The 12,197-nt window shown below is 49.5% G+C and overlaps 1 protein-coding gene across 4 annotated transcripts in view; it reads right to left on the bottom strand.

Annotated features, from left to right (window-relative positions):
• Window positions 1-1,678: 1,678 nt before the first annotated feature.
• NMNAT3 (nicotinamide nucleotide adenylyltransferase 3) overlaps window positions 1,679-12,197 on the bottom strand; it is a 165,335-nt gene continuing 154,816 nt past the window's right edge. For 2 of the 4 annotated variants that reach the window (XM_063114198.1, XM_063114199.1), the window contains exons 6-7: window positions 3,714-3,815; window positions 1,679-1,902 (exon numbers count right to left, since the gene is read on the bottom strand). In XM_063114198.1, the coding sequence (XP_062970268.1) occupies window positions 1,849-1,902; window positions 3,714-3,815 (156 nt within the window). In that variant the 3' untranslated portion in view covers window positions 1,679-1,848. The remainder of the gene's footprint in view (window positions 1,903-3,713; window positions 3,816-12,197) is intronic. The other 2 variants (XM_063114200.1, XM_063114202.1) reach the window with 2 other exon arrangements.

The raw sequence follows: 12,197 nt of genomic DNA, 5'->3' as shown, positions 1-12,197 counted from the left end.
GTGGGGGTCTGGTTAGGGTCCCAATACCTGCGATGAAGTGGGAACTCATGGTGTTCCAGACATTCCTGGATGCCCAACAAGTGTGGTGCTCAATCAGTGCCTGGCACTTAACAGGCCTTCACTAAATATTTGTGTGATGAATGAACGGTTTTTATAAGTACTTCTACCTTCAAGGACAGAGACCAGGGTCGCAAAGGGGCAGAAGTCTCGAAAGATCTTACGCATTCTGGTTTTCATTTCCTTGGTCTAGCCTAGGGAAGTGATCTCTACAATAAAATTCATTTCTTACCTTTCTGTAAGGCAGGGTTTCTCAGCTTTGTCACTACTGATACTTGGGGCTGGATAATTCTTTGCTGTGGGGGCTGTCCTGTGCACTGTAGGATATTTAGCAGCATCCCAGTAGATGCCAGTAGTGCCCTGCACCCAAGTCATGAGATCGAATACAAGTATGTCTCCAGTCACTGTCAAATGCCCCTGGAGCTTGGGGGTGGGGGGTGGGCATTGACTTCCCCTAATTGAGCACCACTGGTCTAGGGCAGCAGCTCTCAACTCCAGTTGTGCATTAGAATCAGCTGGGGAGCTTTAAAAAAACTAGTGAAGCTTGGTATTTTGAGACATTCAGATGTAAGTGGTTCTGGAGAGCGGTCTGTGTAGAGGGAATTTTGAAGGCTCCCCCGGTGGTTCTAACACTTAGCCAGTTCTGAAAACCACGGGTCTAGCGCTTGGCCATCTACACATTTCAAGCTTCACAACCCACCTGTGCAGGAGGTGAGGTGGGTTGTTATTGTGGTTTTCTGGCTGGAGAAGCACAGTCCAGAAGGGTGTGGTGTTGCCCTGAGTGGCGAAGTTGGCATTCCTACTCAGCTCATCTCAATCCTAACCCAGTGTTCTTTCCCAGGGGTAAGGCCCAGGCTGGGCAGATTGTCAGGCTGACCAAGGGGCTTTTCTGTGTGAATCTTTCCTTTTCCGATTGTTTTCTCTATCCACGATCTCCCACCTCCCCCTCACTCTCCCTTCAGTTTCCCTGTGTTTAGGTAAAGGCACAGCCAGCAATCATTTACACTTTAGTGTGAACACAAGGCTGCTCTTCCTCTTCTAGGGGGATTTGCAAGTTATCTCTCATCTATAATAGTGATAGAAAGGCATTACACCAGCCCATAAACAGGGTGGGGATGGTCTTGGGGTGGGGTAAAGTATGTGACACGTGTGAAATCAAATCCAGTAGGCAACTGCCTTTGATTAGGGTTCACCTCATTCTAGCTCTGGGCTTAAAATTCTCTTCAGTTCCATTTCATTCACAAATAATTTTACAGCATCTCCTTTGTGTACAGTATAGTTATGAAGCCATTGTCTGTTGGTCGGATATTCCTAACTAGACTCCAGGGTGGAGAGCATCTTCTCCTGCTTCTGCAGTGTTCACTACACTTTGGCCCCAGTTGGACATGCAACATGGTAGGTACTTAATACACAGATGATTGATGTCAGGCCACGCACACCCCAGACCCAAGGCTGTGCCCCTGAGTAAGACATGCACAGGTTCTCAGGACTAAATCTGCCGATGTGCGATCAAATTTCTTCTTTCTGCCCAGGGGTGGCCTCAGAGGCCACAGAAAAAAAGTGAGCAAAGTGGGTGTGAAACGTCCCCCCAGAAAAATGTCTTGAACAGAGATCACTTTTATTGATATGGCTTCATTTTAAGAAGAGAAAGAGACAAAGCCAAGAGGCAGACTCTGCTAACAGGTGCCTGGGAATGGCTGTCATTTCTGCCCCATGCCATGCCAAGACGATGATGCTGGCCCACACGTCCACACCACTCATTCCTTGAGACCAAGGTCATCTGCCTGGACATCAGTGCACCTTCTTGAATACTTGCTTGCAGACCACACCCTGCACTCTCATCTCCTGAAACAAAAGCAGATGCTGGTTGTTGGCCAGAGCAAAGTCACACACACTTGGGGCTCAGTGCATCTAGGGGCAGGGACCCTGAAAATACTCAGTGGCTGCTATTTTCCCCCAAAAGTTGGTTTAACAAACCAGTTATTTGGAAAGTCTGTTGCACTGGATAGTGGAGATCAGTCTCTGCTGCACCCTACAGATGACCTGGCTGGAGGAACAGACGTGGCTTGGAGCTGACCAATAGGACCCTGATACCTCCCTTCCCCCTACCACCCTCGAGGGGCTAAAAGGCTTAAAGAGCTCAGGACTGAGCCTGGGACAGAGTCCATACCCAGGCTTGAAAGATATTGGCTCAGACACATGGCTCAACCTCCAAAGGCTCAACTGGTCACCACAGACCAGGGTTGCAAAGTAGCATAGCAGGTTTAAGCTTCAGCTGCACGTTGGAGTTACCTGGGGAGTTTGAAACATGCCTGGGTCCCACACTAAACCAGTTACATCAGTAGCACGGTGAGTGAAGCACTGGAATGCTCGTATTAAAAGCCTCCCAGGCAGTTCTGAAATGCAGCCAAGACGGCCCCTGCCCTGCCCACAAGGCCAGGCCCTGCTCAGCTTCTGCTGACTGTGGCCAGGGGGCAATGACAGCAGTACTGCCACGTCTTCCAAGTTATTTTTTGAAAGAGACTGGATATCTGAATGCTTATGTAACATCTTCTAATTTTTAAATGGTTGGCTGAAGAAGTTTGAAGCCCTTTGAGAGCCAATTAAAACAGGCTGATGGTCCCCAGTTTGCAACCTCTGGCATAGAGCCACAAGTGCCAATGGAGATCACTTGATCTGCCCTCTTTGCTCTGTGGATGAGGAGATAGATGTGCACAGAGGAGACTGGCTCAGGCTCATGCTCAGACTCAGAGCCTAGACTCGCTGCATTAGGCTAAGCTGCCTCCAGAAACAATGGCCTCATGCCTCTCACCTCTGTGCTCACTTCTCAAAGCTCTTGCAGACCAGAGGAGATCTTCATGCAACCCCTATGTGTTAGGATGGCATTTTGCAGATGAGGCTGAGGGAAGGAAGGGACCTACCCAAGGGCACCCAGTGAGTTGCCTGGGGTCAGAACTCAGTCACCTGGACCAGGCTTATCCTGAGGAAAGAAGGTGGTTGGGGAGTGCCAAGGAGGGACAGGAATGATAGGAGGTCTCCCCTCAGACGACACATTACGTTAGCTTTCAGGGGCTAAGGCCTCTGCTCTGGATCTGTGTGTGCTTTTCCTAGACAGTGACAGAGTGGAAGTGGCTTTGACCTGAGGTCCCAGGCTGGAGGACAGGGTGAGTGGGGGCCCTTCCGTGAGCCCCACTCTAAGCTTAGAGAATTCTCCTGGGCTCTGGCTTCTTCAACTCGGCATGGTGAACATATACCTCATTAGGAAGCAAATGCTGGTTCTGCTACTCGCTTGATGAGCAGTTTGGGTATGTAATCTAACCTTTCAGAACCCCTATGTCCTCATCTCCAAAATACAAGCCATATTAGTATTTTGAGGGAAGAGAAAGATATGGAAGGCAAAAGGGCTTATTTAGCTCATGGCTGATGTTTGGTAGAGGTACCTCCTCACCTCCTCCTTCTGACTGGACAGTTGGGTCAGCCTAGATCTTAACAACACACTGCTTGGTCTTTTAAAGCCACTTGAGCACCTCCTCCAGGCCCTCGGAAGAGAAGCTTCAGAGCAAGTTCAAGGCCAGGCCATGGTGCCTTCTTCCATCCAGACCTCAGCCTTAACCAGGGCCTCTGGGGACACAGCCTGGTCTGGCCCAGAAACCTACCAGGTGCAGCTCGTCCCCTTCGATCCACTGGGTCCAGCCGCGCCCCTCCTTCTCACCCTTCTGCACACACTGGAGCTTGTCCCCGTCCCAGCTCACTGTGGTCTGCCAAGCAAGAAGCACAGCTGTCAGTCCTAAGTGAGCAGCCCCCGGGGGCTGGGGGAGGGAGAAGCCTTCAACCTTGATAATACAGGATGTACTCATGTCAATTTCATTACATAAAACTTTCAGCCTAACACTCCCTGTCCGCCACGTGCTGTTACTCAAGTGTGCAAATCAGTTTTAAAATTTATGGATTCCTTCATATTTTTCACTTAAAAGGCTAATTAGAAAGGAGAAAGTCACTGGGGTGGGGCTGGTCATTGTGAGGGCTGAGAATGGGGCTGGGGGAGGAGGGGCGTCTAAGGGCTGAGCACAGACTGGGAGTGGGTGGGGTGAGGGATGTTTTTCTGCGTCTTGCTGGAAAAAGCAGACTTCTCAGAGTACTGTGCCCTTCCCCAGACATTTCAAACACTCATTCACTGTATCAGCCTTTGCTAGGTCCTGAGACACCAAAAGACCCCACCCTTGCCCTCAGAGAGCTCTTCCTTTCATGGACAGAAAGACCTTGGATATAAATAACCAACTACATGTACAAATGCAGCTGCTAGTGGCCTGCCTGCTCTACCAGGCACTCCCTGTGCTGTCTCCAAATCCTCATGATCGTCCACTTGGAGCACAGGTTAGCATCTCCGTTTACAGATCAGTTCCTTACAGATCAGGTCAAGGCACTTGCCAAGCTCACCCAGGTGCTCAGTGATGAGCCTGGTCAGGTCACAGATCTGTGGGGCTATGAGGTCCCCCTCCCCACTGTTCTACACTGCTTCTTAAAGTGCCCAGTGTCACCCGAGTTATAGGCAAAGGAGGAGGAGGCACTATGCTGGGCCCTGGAGGAGAGGAAAGAGGGTGCTGGGGGAGACGGGAGGACCATCACGAGAGGAAGGCACAGAGATGAGAGGAAGGCACAGAGATGGGATGGCACAAAGCTTGCTCTGGAGCTCATCAGGTGGGCACCTGGGAACCATGGGCAAAGAGGAGGAAGATCCACCAACCTGCCTGGGCTTGGAGGAGCACAGGTGAGCGCTGCTGATACACCCCACCCTCCAGCCCCCACCTGGAGCTATCACATCCTCCCCAAGCACTGTGCACCCTGCCAGGTGCTGGGCATGCTGAAGAGAAGACAGACAGGAGGAAGAGGCCCAGCCCGTGTCCTTGGGAGATCTCACAGTCTGGTTGGAGCAGCAAGGGCCCACCCAGAAACACAGGGCTCAAAAGTGTTGGAATTCAGAGGCAAGACTGTCCTGTCTCCCCAGCATAGCCACTGGTGCATGGTCTAGGTGGGGTCCTGTGTCAAAGAGCTGGGCACACAGAAGGAGCAGTGGGCATCTCTCACCCTTGTGGCTGCCTACCTCTTTTTGAATAGCTTTTCCATATGGGGCAGTCCCACATTTTGAGCCCTGCCTCCCTACTGTACGGTCACTGTGTGGCTCTGAGCGAGTCCATCCCTTCTATGGGCCCCTATGTTCCTATCTGTCATAAGAGGCCCTGGCTTTGGAGAGCTAAGGCTCTCGCGTTCCTAGCCATGCTCCGCTGAGAGTCAGGACACTCAGCAGCAGCCTGACAAGAATTGGGGAAAGAAGGAGAAATCTGGGAAATGGGTGTGGAGTAAGTGGGGCCCTCCCCCAGGCCCCCTGCATGCTGATCCCTACTGCCCTCTGCTGTCGGGGTGAAGCCTGCAGTGAGACATGTGCACAGGGGAGGCAGGTGCGGCCAGGTGTGTCCTGTGAGCTTTCATAGGAGTTAAGTCTGACCTCTGCTGCTGGAGCCTGTTCCCAGAGGGAGATGGGGCACAAGAGGATTTGGGGGGTGGCTCTGATCCCTGGCCCAGGGATTCACTCAGGGCACGTGTCCAGCCCCAAGCCAGAGAGAAGGTCCATCCTCCAAGTGAGAACACAGTGTGATTAATGTCTGATAAGACGTGTCATGAGTGAAAACTATTAATGCGCTCATGCCACAAATAAGATGCCCACTCACTGGGTGCTTCACCCATGTCAGGCCTGTGAAAGGAAGTGGGGACCAAGAAATCAGTCCTCACCCTCCAACTGCTCATAAGAACACGCTGTTTCTTCATCAACTGATCTTCTCCTCATGCGTTCATCCAGAAGTCCACCCAATCAGAGACACACGGAAGACTCGCTTACTCACAGCTATAACATACACACTTTCGCCTTTTCCAAAAACACTAGTCAATGAGCATACGCACACCCTCTGTATTGGAAAACAGAAAAAGTGCTCAAAGAAGAGAATAGTAATAAACAGAACATATGCAATCTCTTCAGAGATAAATTGTTCTAACACTTGGTGTGTTTTTGTCCAGTCTTTTTTTCTATCTCTATATATACATATATATATACACACACATACATATACACATATATATATGTGTATATATATTTCTGGTTTTAAAAAATTAGGATTGCATTATTTATGGTTTTGTATCCTTGTTTCTTCATTTAATAGTAGCAATTTCCCACTTCAACAATATTCTCCATAAGCATTATTTTAATTGTTATATAATATTCGGAAATGGCTACATAATTTGCAGGGCTCAGCACAAAACGAAAACGAGGGGCCTCTTGTTCAAAAATGATTAAGAATTTTAAGATAGTGACAGCACAGCATTAAGCCAAGTGAGGGGACCTTCTGAGCATGAGGCCCCTGAGGGCATCGGCCAGCGGCCCGTGAAGCTGGCCCTGGCAGTATTCATTGTATATACCTACTGTTACTTAGCTGATGACTTATTCTTCAGCATTTAGATCATTTATAATTCTGTGCTGCTATAAATAAGACTTGCGTGTATACACAGATTTGACCACATTGTTTTCTTAGAATAAATTTCCAGGGGAGGAATTGTGGCATCCAAGAGTGTGCATATTTTTAAAGCTTTTGATAAGTATTGCCAACCTGGTCTCCAGCAAGCTCATGCCTCTTACCTTTCAACACCAGTGTCAGAGAATGACCATGAAAAGAGATGTTTATTAATGGTTAAGCAGGCTTTTGATTCTGGACTATCATGTCACCCTTTTAGATCAGTTGGCATCTTTTAAAAGGGGCCATCTGGACATAAATGATACTTCACCCAAAAGAACAACAAATGGAAGAATTTCAGGCATCGTGATAGATTGAGGGGTACCGGGGATAGAAAACCATTTGGGTAGAAAGAAGCCCTTCCTAGAGCCCTACAAATCAGGCCTCTTAAAGGGAAGGACCCCTGACAAATGAATACTCTGTCGGTTTCCAAGGAAGCCCTTTCTCAACCCCAGTCCTGGGCGAGGTGGACAGAGAAGATTATTCTTGTCTGTACTGGATACAGAGGGTGGCTGACCTCAGAGAGGTTCTGTGACTTTCTCAGTGTTATCCAGCTAACGAGGGAAAGAATTTGGGCTGGAACATAGGCCTTGCATGACCTGATGCCACCTGTTCCCAGTGCAAGGCAGGGCACCCAGCAGGTGGCCAGCAGATGCCTGCTAACATCATGGGAGCTGCAGAAAAACATGGGCATTGTGCTGAGACTCTGAGCAGCCCTCTGGAGGAACACCCTTCAGTTCAGTCCTCCACTGCTGGGGGTGGGTGCTGGGAGTCAGAAAGGGGTCTTAAGAGATCACCACAGAGAAGTGCAGACAGAAGTGCTCAGGCGGTCACAGCCTGGTGTAGTGAATGCTGTGATCGGGAGAAGAACCGGGGCTGGGGTGGCCACAGGTGGGCTCCTGCTTCTCAGAGAGTTTTAAAAAGTGGGAGGGCATTCCAGGCAGAGTGGCCAAGAACGCATGGTGGGGGGCGGTGAGGGGGAAAAGCCAAGCAAGCCAGTGCCGTAGAAGCTGTCCTGGAGTAAAGGAGAGGAAGGGACAAGACTTAGGGGTGGGGGTAGGTGGGGCCATAACACCAGACTGAAAAACTTGGATCGCGGCTTGGAGCATGCTTTCAGTGCTTCCCTTAGCAAAGGCTGGCCTCGCACAGCCACGGGTCTGATCTGCTGGGTGGAACCATCAGGAAGGGCACACACCAGAAGGGCCAGGAAATCTGTTGGGCTGTCCTGTGGGTGAAAGAGGCCTGGAAGTTCAGGGCCACTTATACTGAGCTCCTGTCCCTGTCCCCCTTCTACTGTACACCCTAGACCTGTATCAGGTTGGCCTAGTACTGGTGGCAAAGAACATGTTCCTTGGCATCAGACAGAGCGGGGGCCTCTGCTCCTGGCTATGTGGAATGACTTTGGGCAACTGGATTAACCTCTCTGAGCCTCAGTGTCCTAAGCTGCAAAAGAGGCAATGCACCTACTGTGGTAGACTGTCCCAATGGTGGCCCCCAACAAATCCCATGATATTCATGTCCTTGTGAAGCCCCCTCCCACGCTGGATGGCTTTGGCCAATGGACACTAGCAAGCACAGTGTAAGCAGTGCCTTCGTAAGCACTTGCACGCCCAGGCGTGTCCTCTTGGAAGCCTCCCCTCTGGAAACACAGCTGCCATGCTTGAAGGCAGTCTTGGCTATTCTGCTGGAGAGAAAGGCCACGTGGAGAAGGCCTGGAGGACGGGAGCAAGAGAGGCCACGTGGAGGAGAGCTGAGGCACTACACCCCAGCGTTCAGCGGGACACACCACGGCGAGCTGAACTGCCCACTTACCCACAGTCATGAGAATACACGGTGGTTGTTTTAAGCTATTAAGTTTTGGGGTGGTTTGTTCGATAGCATTAGATAAAGAAAACACCTACTTTACCAGGTTGTTCTGAAGATTAGAGAAAATATACATAAAATGCATGGGGCTGGCATATAGGAGGCTCTAGGTAATGGTAACCATAATGCCCAGAGCTTAGATAAGGATGGGGTTTGCTTATCAAAGGTGGACAATAACTGAAGTCTTTTTCTTTTTTTTTTTTAAAGAGCTGGAGATTTGTGAGGCAGTGATGAACATGCTATTCATCATGGCTAAATTTTTTGGAAGCTCCTTCTCCTTCCAGGAGACCTGGATCCCAGAGGAGACCTCACGGAGGCCACCTGCTGAGCACTGGGACACTCGCTTCCCCTAAATTTTACTTATTGGTTCAGCAGAACATCCATTTGGAGACTCCCACTGACAGCTGTGATGGCACAGTGGTGTGATCCAGTTCTCCCATTTCTACCCCACATTCACTTTCGGTGGGACTGGATTTTTCTGTTTAAGCTTTCGATCTTGGGGAATAAACCAGCCCTTCCTAGAGGATCAGATTTGTCATAAGAAGAGAAAAAGGGGTGAGGAAAAAGAGAGGATGGCAATCACTTAAAAACAAATCAGAAGAAAAAGGACATAAGTAATGTGGAAAGGGGAACTGGTAACAAATAATGGTACATCATTCTTTTGTGACACAAAATGTAACTTCTGATTATCAACCTTCGCCAGGACCCAAGCACTTCTTCTGTGGCCTCCCTCTGAAGTCAGCAGCCAGCCACGCTGGCTAGATCAGGAGCAGTGAACAGTCTGAGACAGGGATTCAGCCTTCCCTGAGTGCCGGATCTGAAAGGGTCTTTAAGAGGTCATTCAATCCAGTTTCCCAGATTAATCCAATTAACCAGGGTCTAATGGGAGAATTTCAGGCAGGAGGATGTTCCTGATGCTTTTCGAGTCACACAGAGAAGGCAGATGCCTGTCAGGGTGGGGTGGGCATGGGCACAAACCCAAGGGACAGGCAGTGCTGCTGCCCCAACCCCTACCATGGGCTCTGGGACCCCACCTTAGAAACGAAGTTCAGATAAATCCAAGGACAAGGGGGAGGAATGGCCACATTTAACTCACCTCTTCAGCAGTAATTTTAACCCCAGAGACCACCTGAAAATCTGCAAATGGGCTGGAACCCAGGGAAGGTGGTTGTAAAGCAAAGCTGGTCTAACTTTTTTATTAAATACCAATAATAGCCCTCATCGCTTTGGCCTTGTCAGCAGCTTTCCCAGAGAGATATGCACTAACGGATGAATAAAGGCAGCTTTGCACCACTCTGACAAGGTACTGTCACTTCAAAAGCCATTATCCAGCTCCTGTGACCACTCAGAAACCACTCAGCCGGAGCTGCTGCATGGGACCCATGACACAGAAAGCCTGGCTTCCCCCGGCAGCCTGAGTGGGCATGTCCAGGGATGTCGTGAGGCCCACTTGCCCCATTCAGGTGACTAGTACTGGAAGTGACAGACAATTCCCACTGAATGGAACCATCTCTTGGTAGTGACCTGGCATAATCTACAAATGCTGGGACTCAACTTGGCTGTCAAGAAAGTTGTGACATTTGTTGAAGCTTCCATATGCCCCAAACACCCACTCTAAAGAGCAGGGGACGATCAACCACTCATATACTGCCACACCTTTCCTCACAGCCTGAGCAGTCCCTCTGCTTCAGATTATGATTATGAGACTGACGCGCTGCCTACTGCACTAAGGAGGCAACTAGTCCCTCTGCTTATGGACCCACCTCTGGGGGGGCTAGACTGAATTTGTTGTCTGTGGTTCTACAGGTTGTAAGAGGTGAGTCCTTGCCCACGATGATACTGCCTGCAAAGGTGAGAGCCAGCACTGACCCAAGACTGACTCCAAAACCCATGCTCTTCATGAAAGATTTGTTTTGTTTAATTTTGTTTTTGTTTGTTTTGGAGGCTGGCTGATATGGGATCCAAACCTTTGACCTTGGTATTATCAGCACCACATTCTAACCAAGTGAGCTAACTGGCCAGCCCCCAAACCCACGCTCTTTAGATATGAGGGTAAAATTTAAAGCTCAGACAGTGCATAGATACTTCTTGTACATAATGTGAATTGCTAAAAGATGCAATTGGCCTTTCCTCCAAATTTGATTTTAAAGTGTGCTTTTCCATTTGAGGGCAAACATATTGCTGGGGCAGTTAGAAGGTTTTCAACCTCTGGTGCTTGCGTTAAATAAGCACTTGGGTAGGAAGGTGGGGAAGTTAGCAGAACCTGCCAAGGGAGAGGTATTGTGCTGGGAACTTTCCACAATGTTTCACTTAATCTTCTGGCCTTCGAGTTGATAATGATTAGGCATATGGAAATAACCAGCCTATCCTCTAGGGCTCAGGGTGGAGCCATGACCTGCACCCAGGTGTCTCTGGCTGAGAAGGCCACAAGCTGCCCGAGAGGCCAAGCCAGGCGAGTGGGCAGGGGAGGGTCTTCTCCTGGGCCATCACTGGGGGGCTGGCAAAGATCTAAAATCAGCATATTCAAGGGGAAAAGCCAATTTCACTCTAAAGTAGATTAAAATTAAATTAATAAGCCCTGAAAATGTGAACAAGTAATTAGAGACATAAAAGCTGTTAAAAGCAACCACTATGAACCAGTAAAGCCACAACACAGCCTCTGTGGGCATGAAAGAATGCAATTCCAGTACTATGAAGACACTAACAGCAAATGATAACACGATTCTTAGAACAATCAAAGTGAGGAAATGTTATGACTTATAATCCTGATGTGTTATCTTTTTTTTCCCTTAAACATTCTAGAAAGTGCTTAGAATCGCTTCAAACTCTGTGCTCAAGGCCCCCCGTGGGGGGGGGGGGCTAGGAGAAACAGCTGGAGAGGGTCACAGGGCCCTGTGGGAGCACGCTTTTTAGTTCTAGGGGCCTAATACCGAGGTAGGCCCTAATTCTGGGCTGAACCAAGCACTGCCATGGAGCGACTCAGCCTGGAGGGAAGGTGGACATGCAAACTAGCAGTGACACCACTGTGTTCTGTGCTGGGGTGGGTGATAGCACCCTATCCAGCCTCAGGGTCAGGGAAAGCTTTCTGGTGGAAGTGGTAGCATTACTGTCATTGTCACTGTCACCATCACGATAACAACATGCATTGAGTACTCATATGTGCCGGGCAGGGTATTAAGCAAACTATCTGTCATGTCTGTTGATTCCTTACAAACCTCCTGGAACAGGTATGCTTCTCCCCATTTTACGCATGTGGAGACTGAGACCTGAAGGTCACCAGACATGAAGTGGGAGGTGAGATTTGACTCTCGAGCCTGTGGTCTTGGCTACTGCTGACCCTTCAATGAGCAGTGGGGTTTTGCAGCACGGTTCTGTGCAGGGCAACAGCTCGCGACAGTCATGGGATCCACACCTCCCGCACAGCAGCCGTGGTGCTGGAGAGAGGGTGGGAAGGTGAGGACCTTGCTTTCACAGGCTCACTGACTATCAGAGAGAGACCACCAGCAGAAAGGTAAGTGCTGGGTAAACAGAGGTGCCAGAGGTTATGGATGTGGATGACGCCTCATAAGCCTCTGAGGTGGGGGCGAAGGCCCATCAAGGCAGGCTTTGTGAAGGAGGAGGTAAGGCTAGAAGTAATGCTGGAACTGACACCAGAAAATCCCACAGGAGTCAGCTTAAACAGGAAGAGGAAGAAAAGGAACAGGGGAACCCCAGGCA

The sequence above is a fragment of the Cynocephalus volans genome, chromosome 11, assembly GCF_027409185.1.
Source record: "Cynocephalus volans isolate mCynVol1 chromosome 11, mCynVol1.pri, whole genome shotgun sequence".
Lineage (NCBI taxonomy): Eukaryota > Metazoa > Chordata > Mammalia > Dermoptera > Cynocephalidae > Cynocephalus > Cynocephalus volans.
Note: the sequence above shows the minus strand (reverse complement) of the source record. Positions and strands in the feature narration are given on the sequence as shown.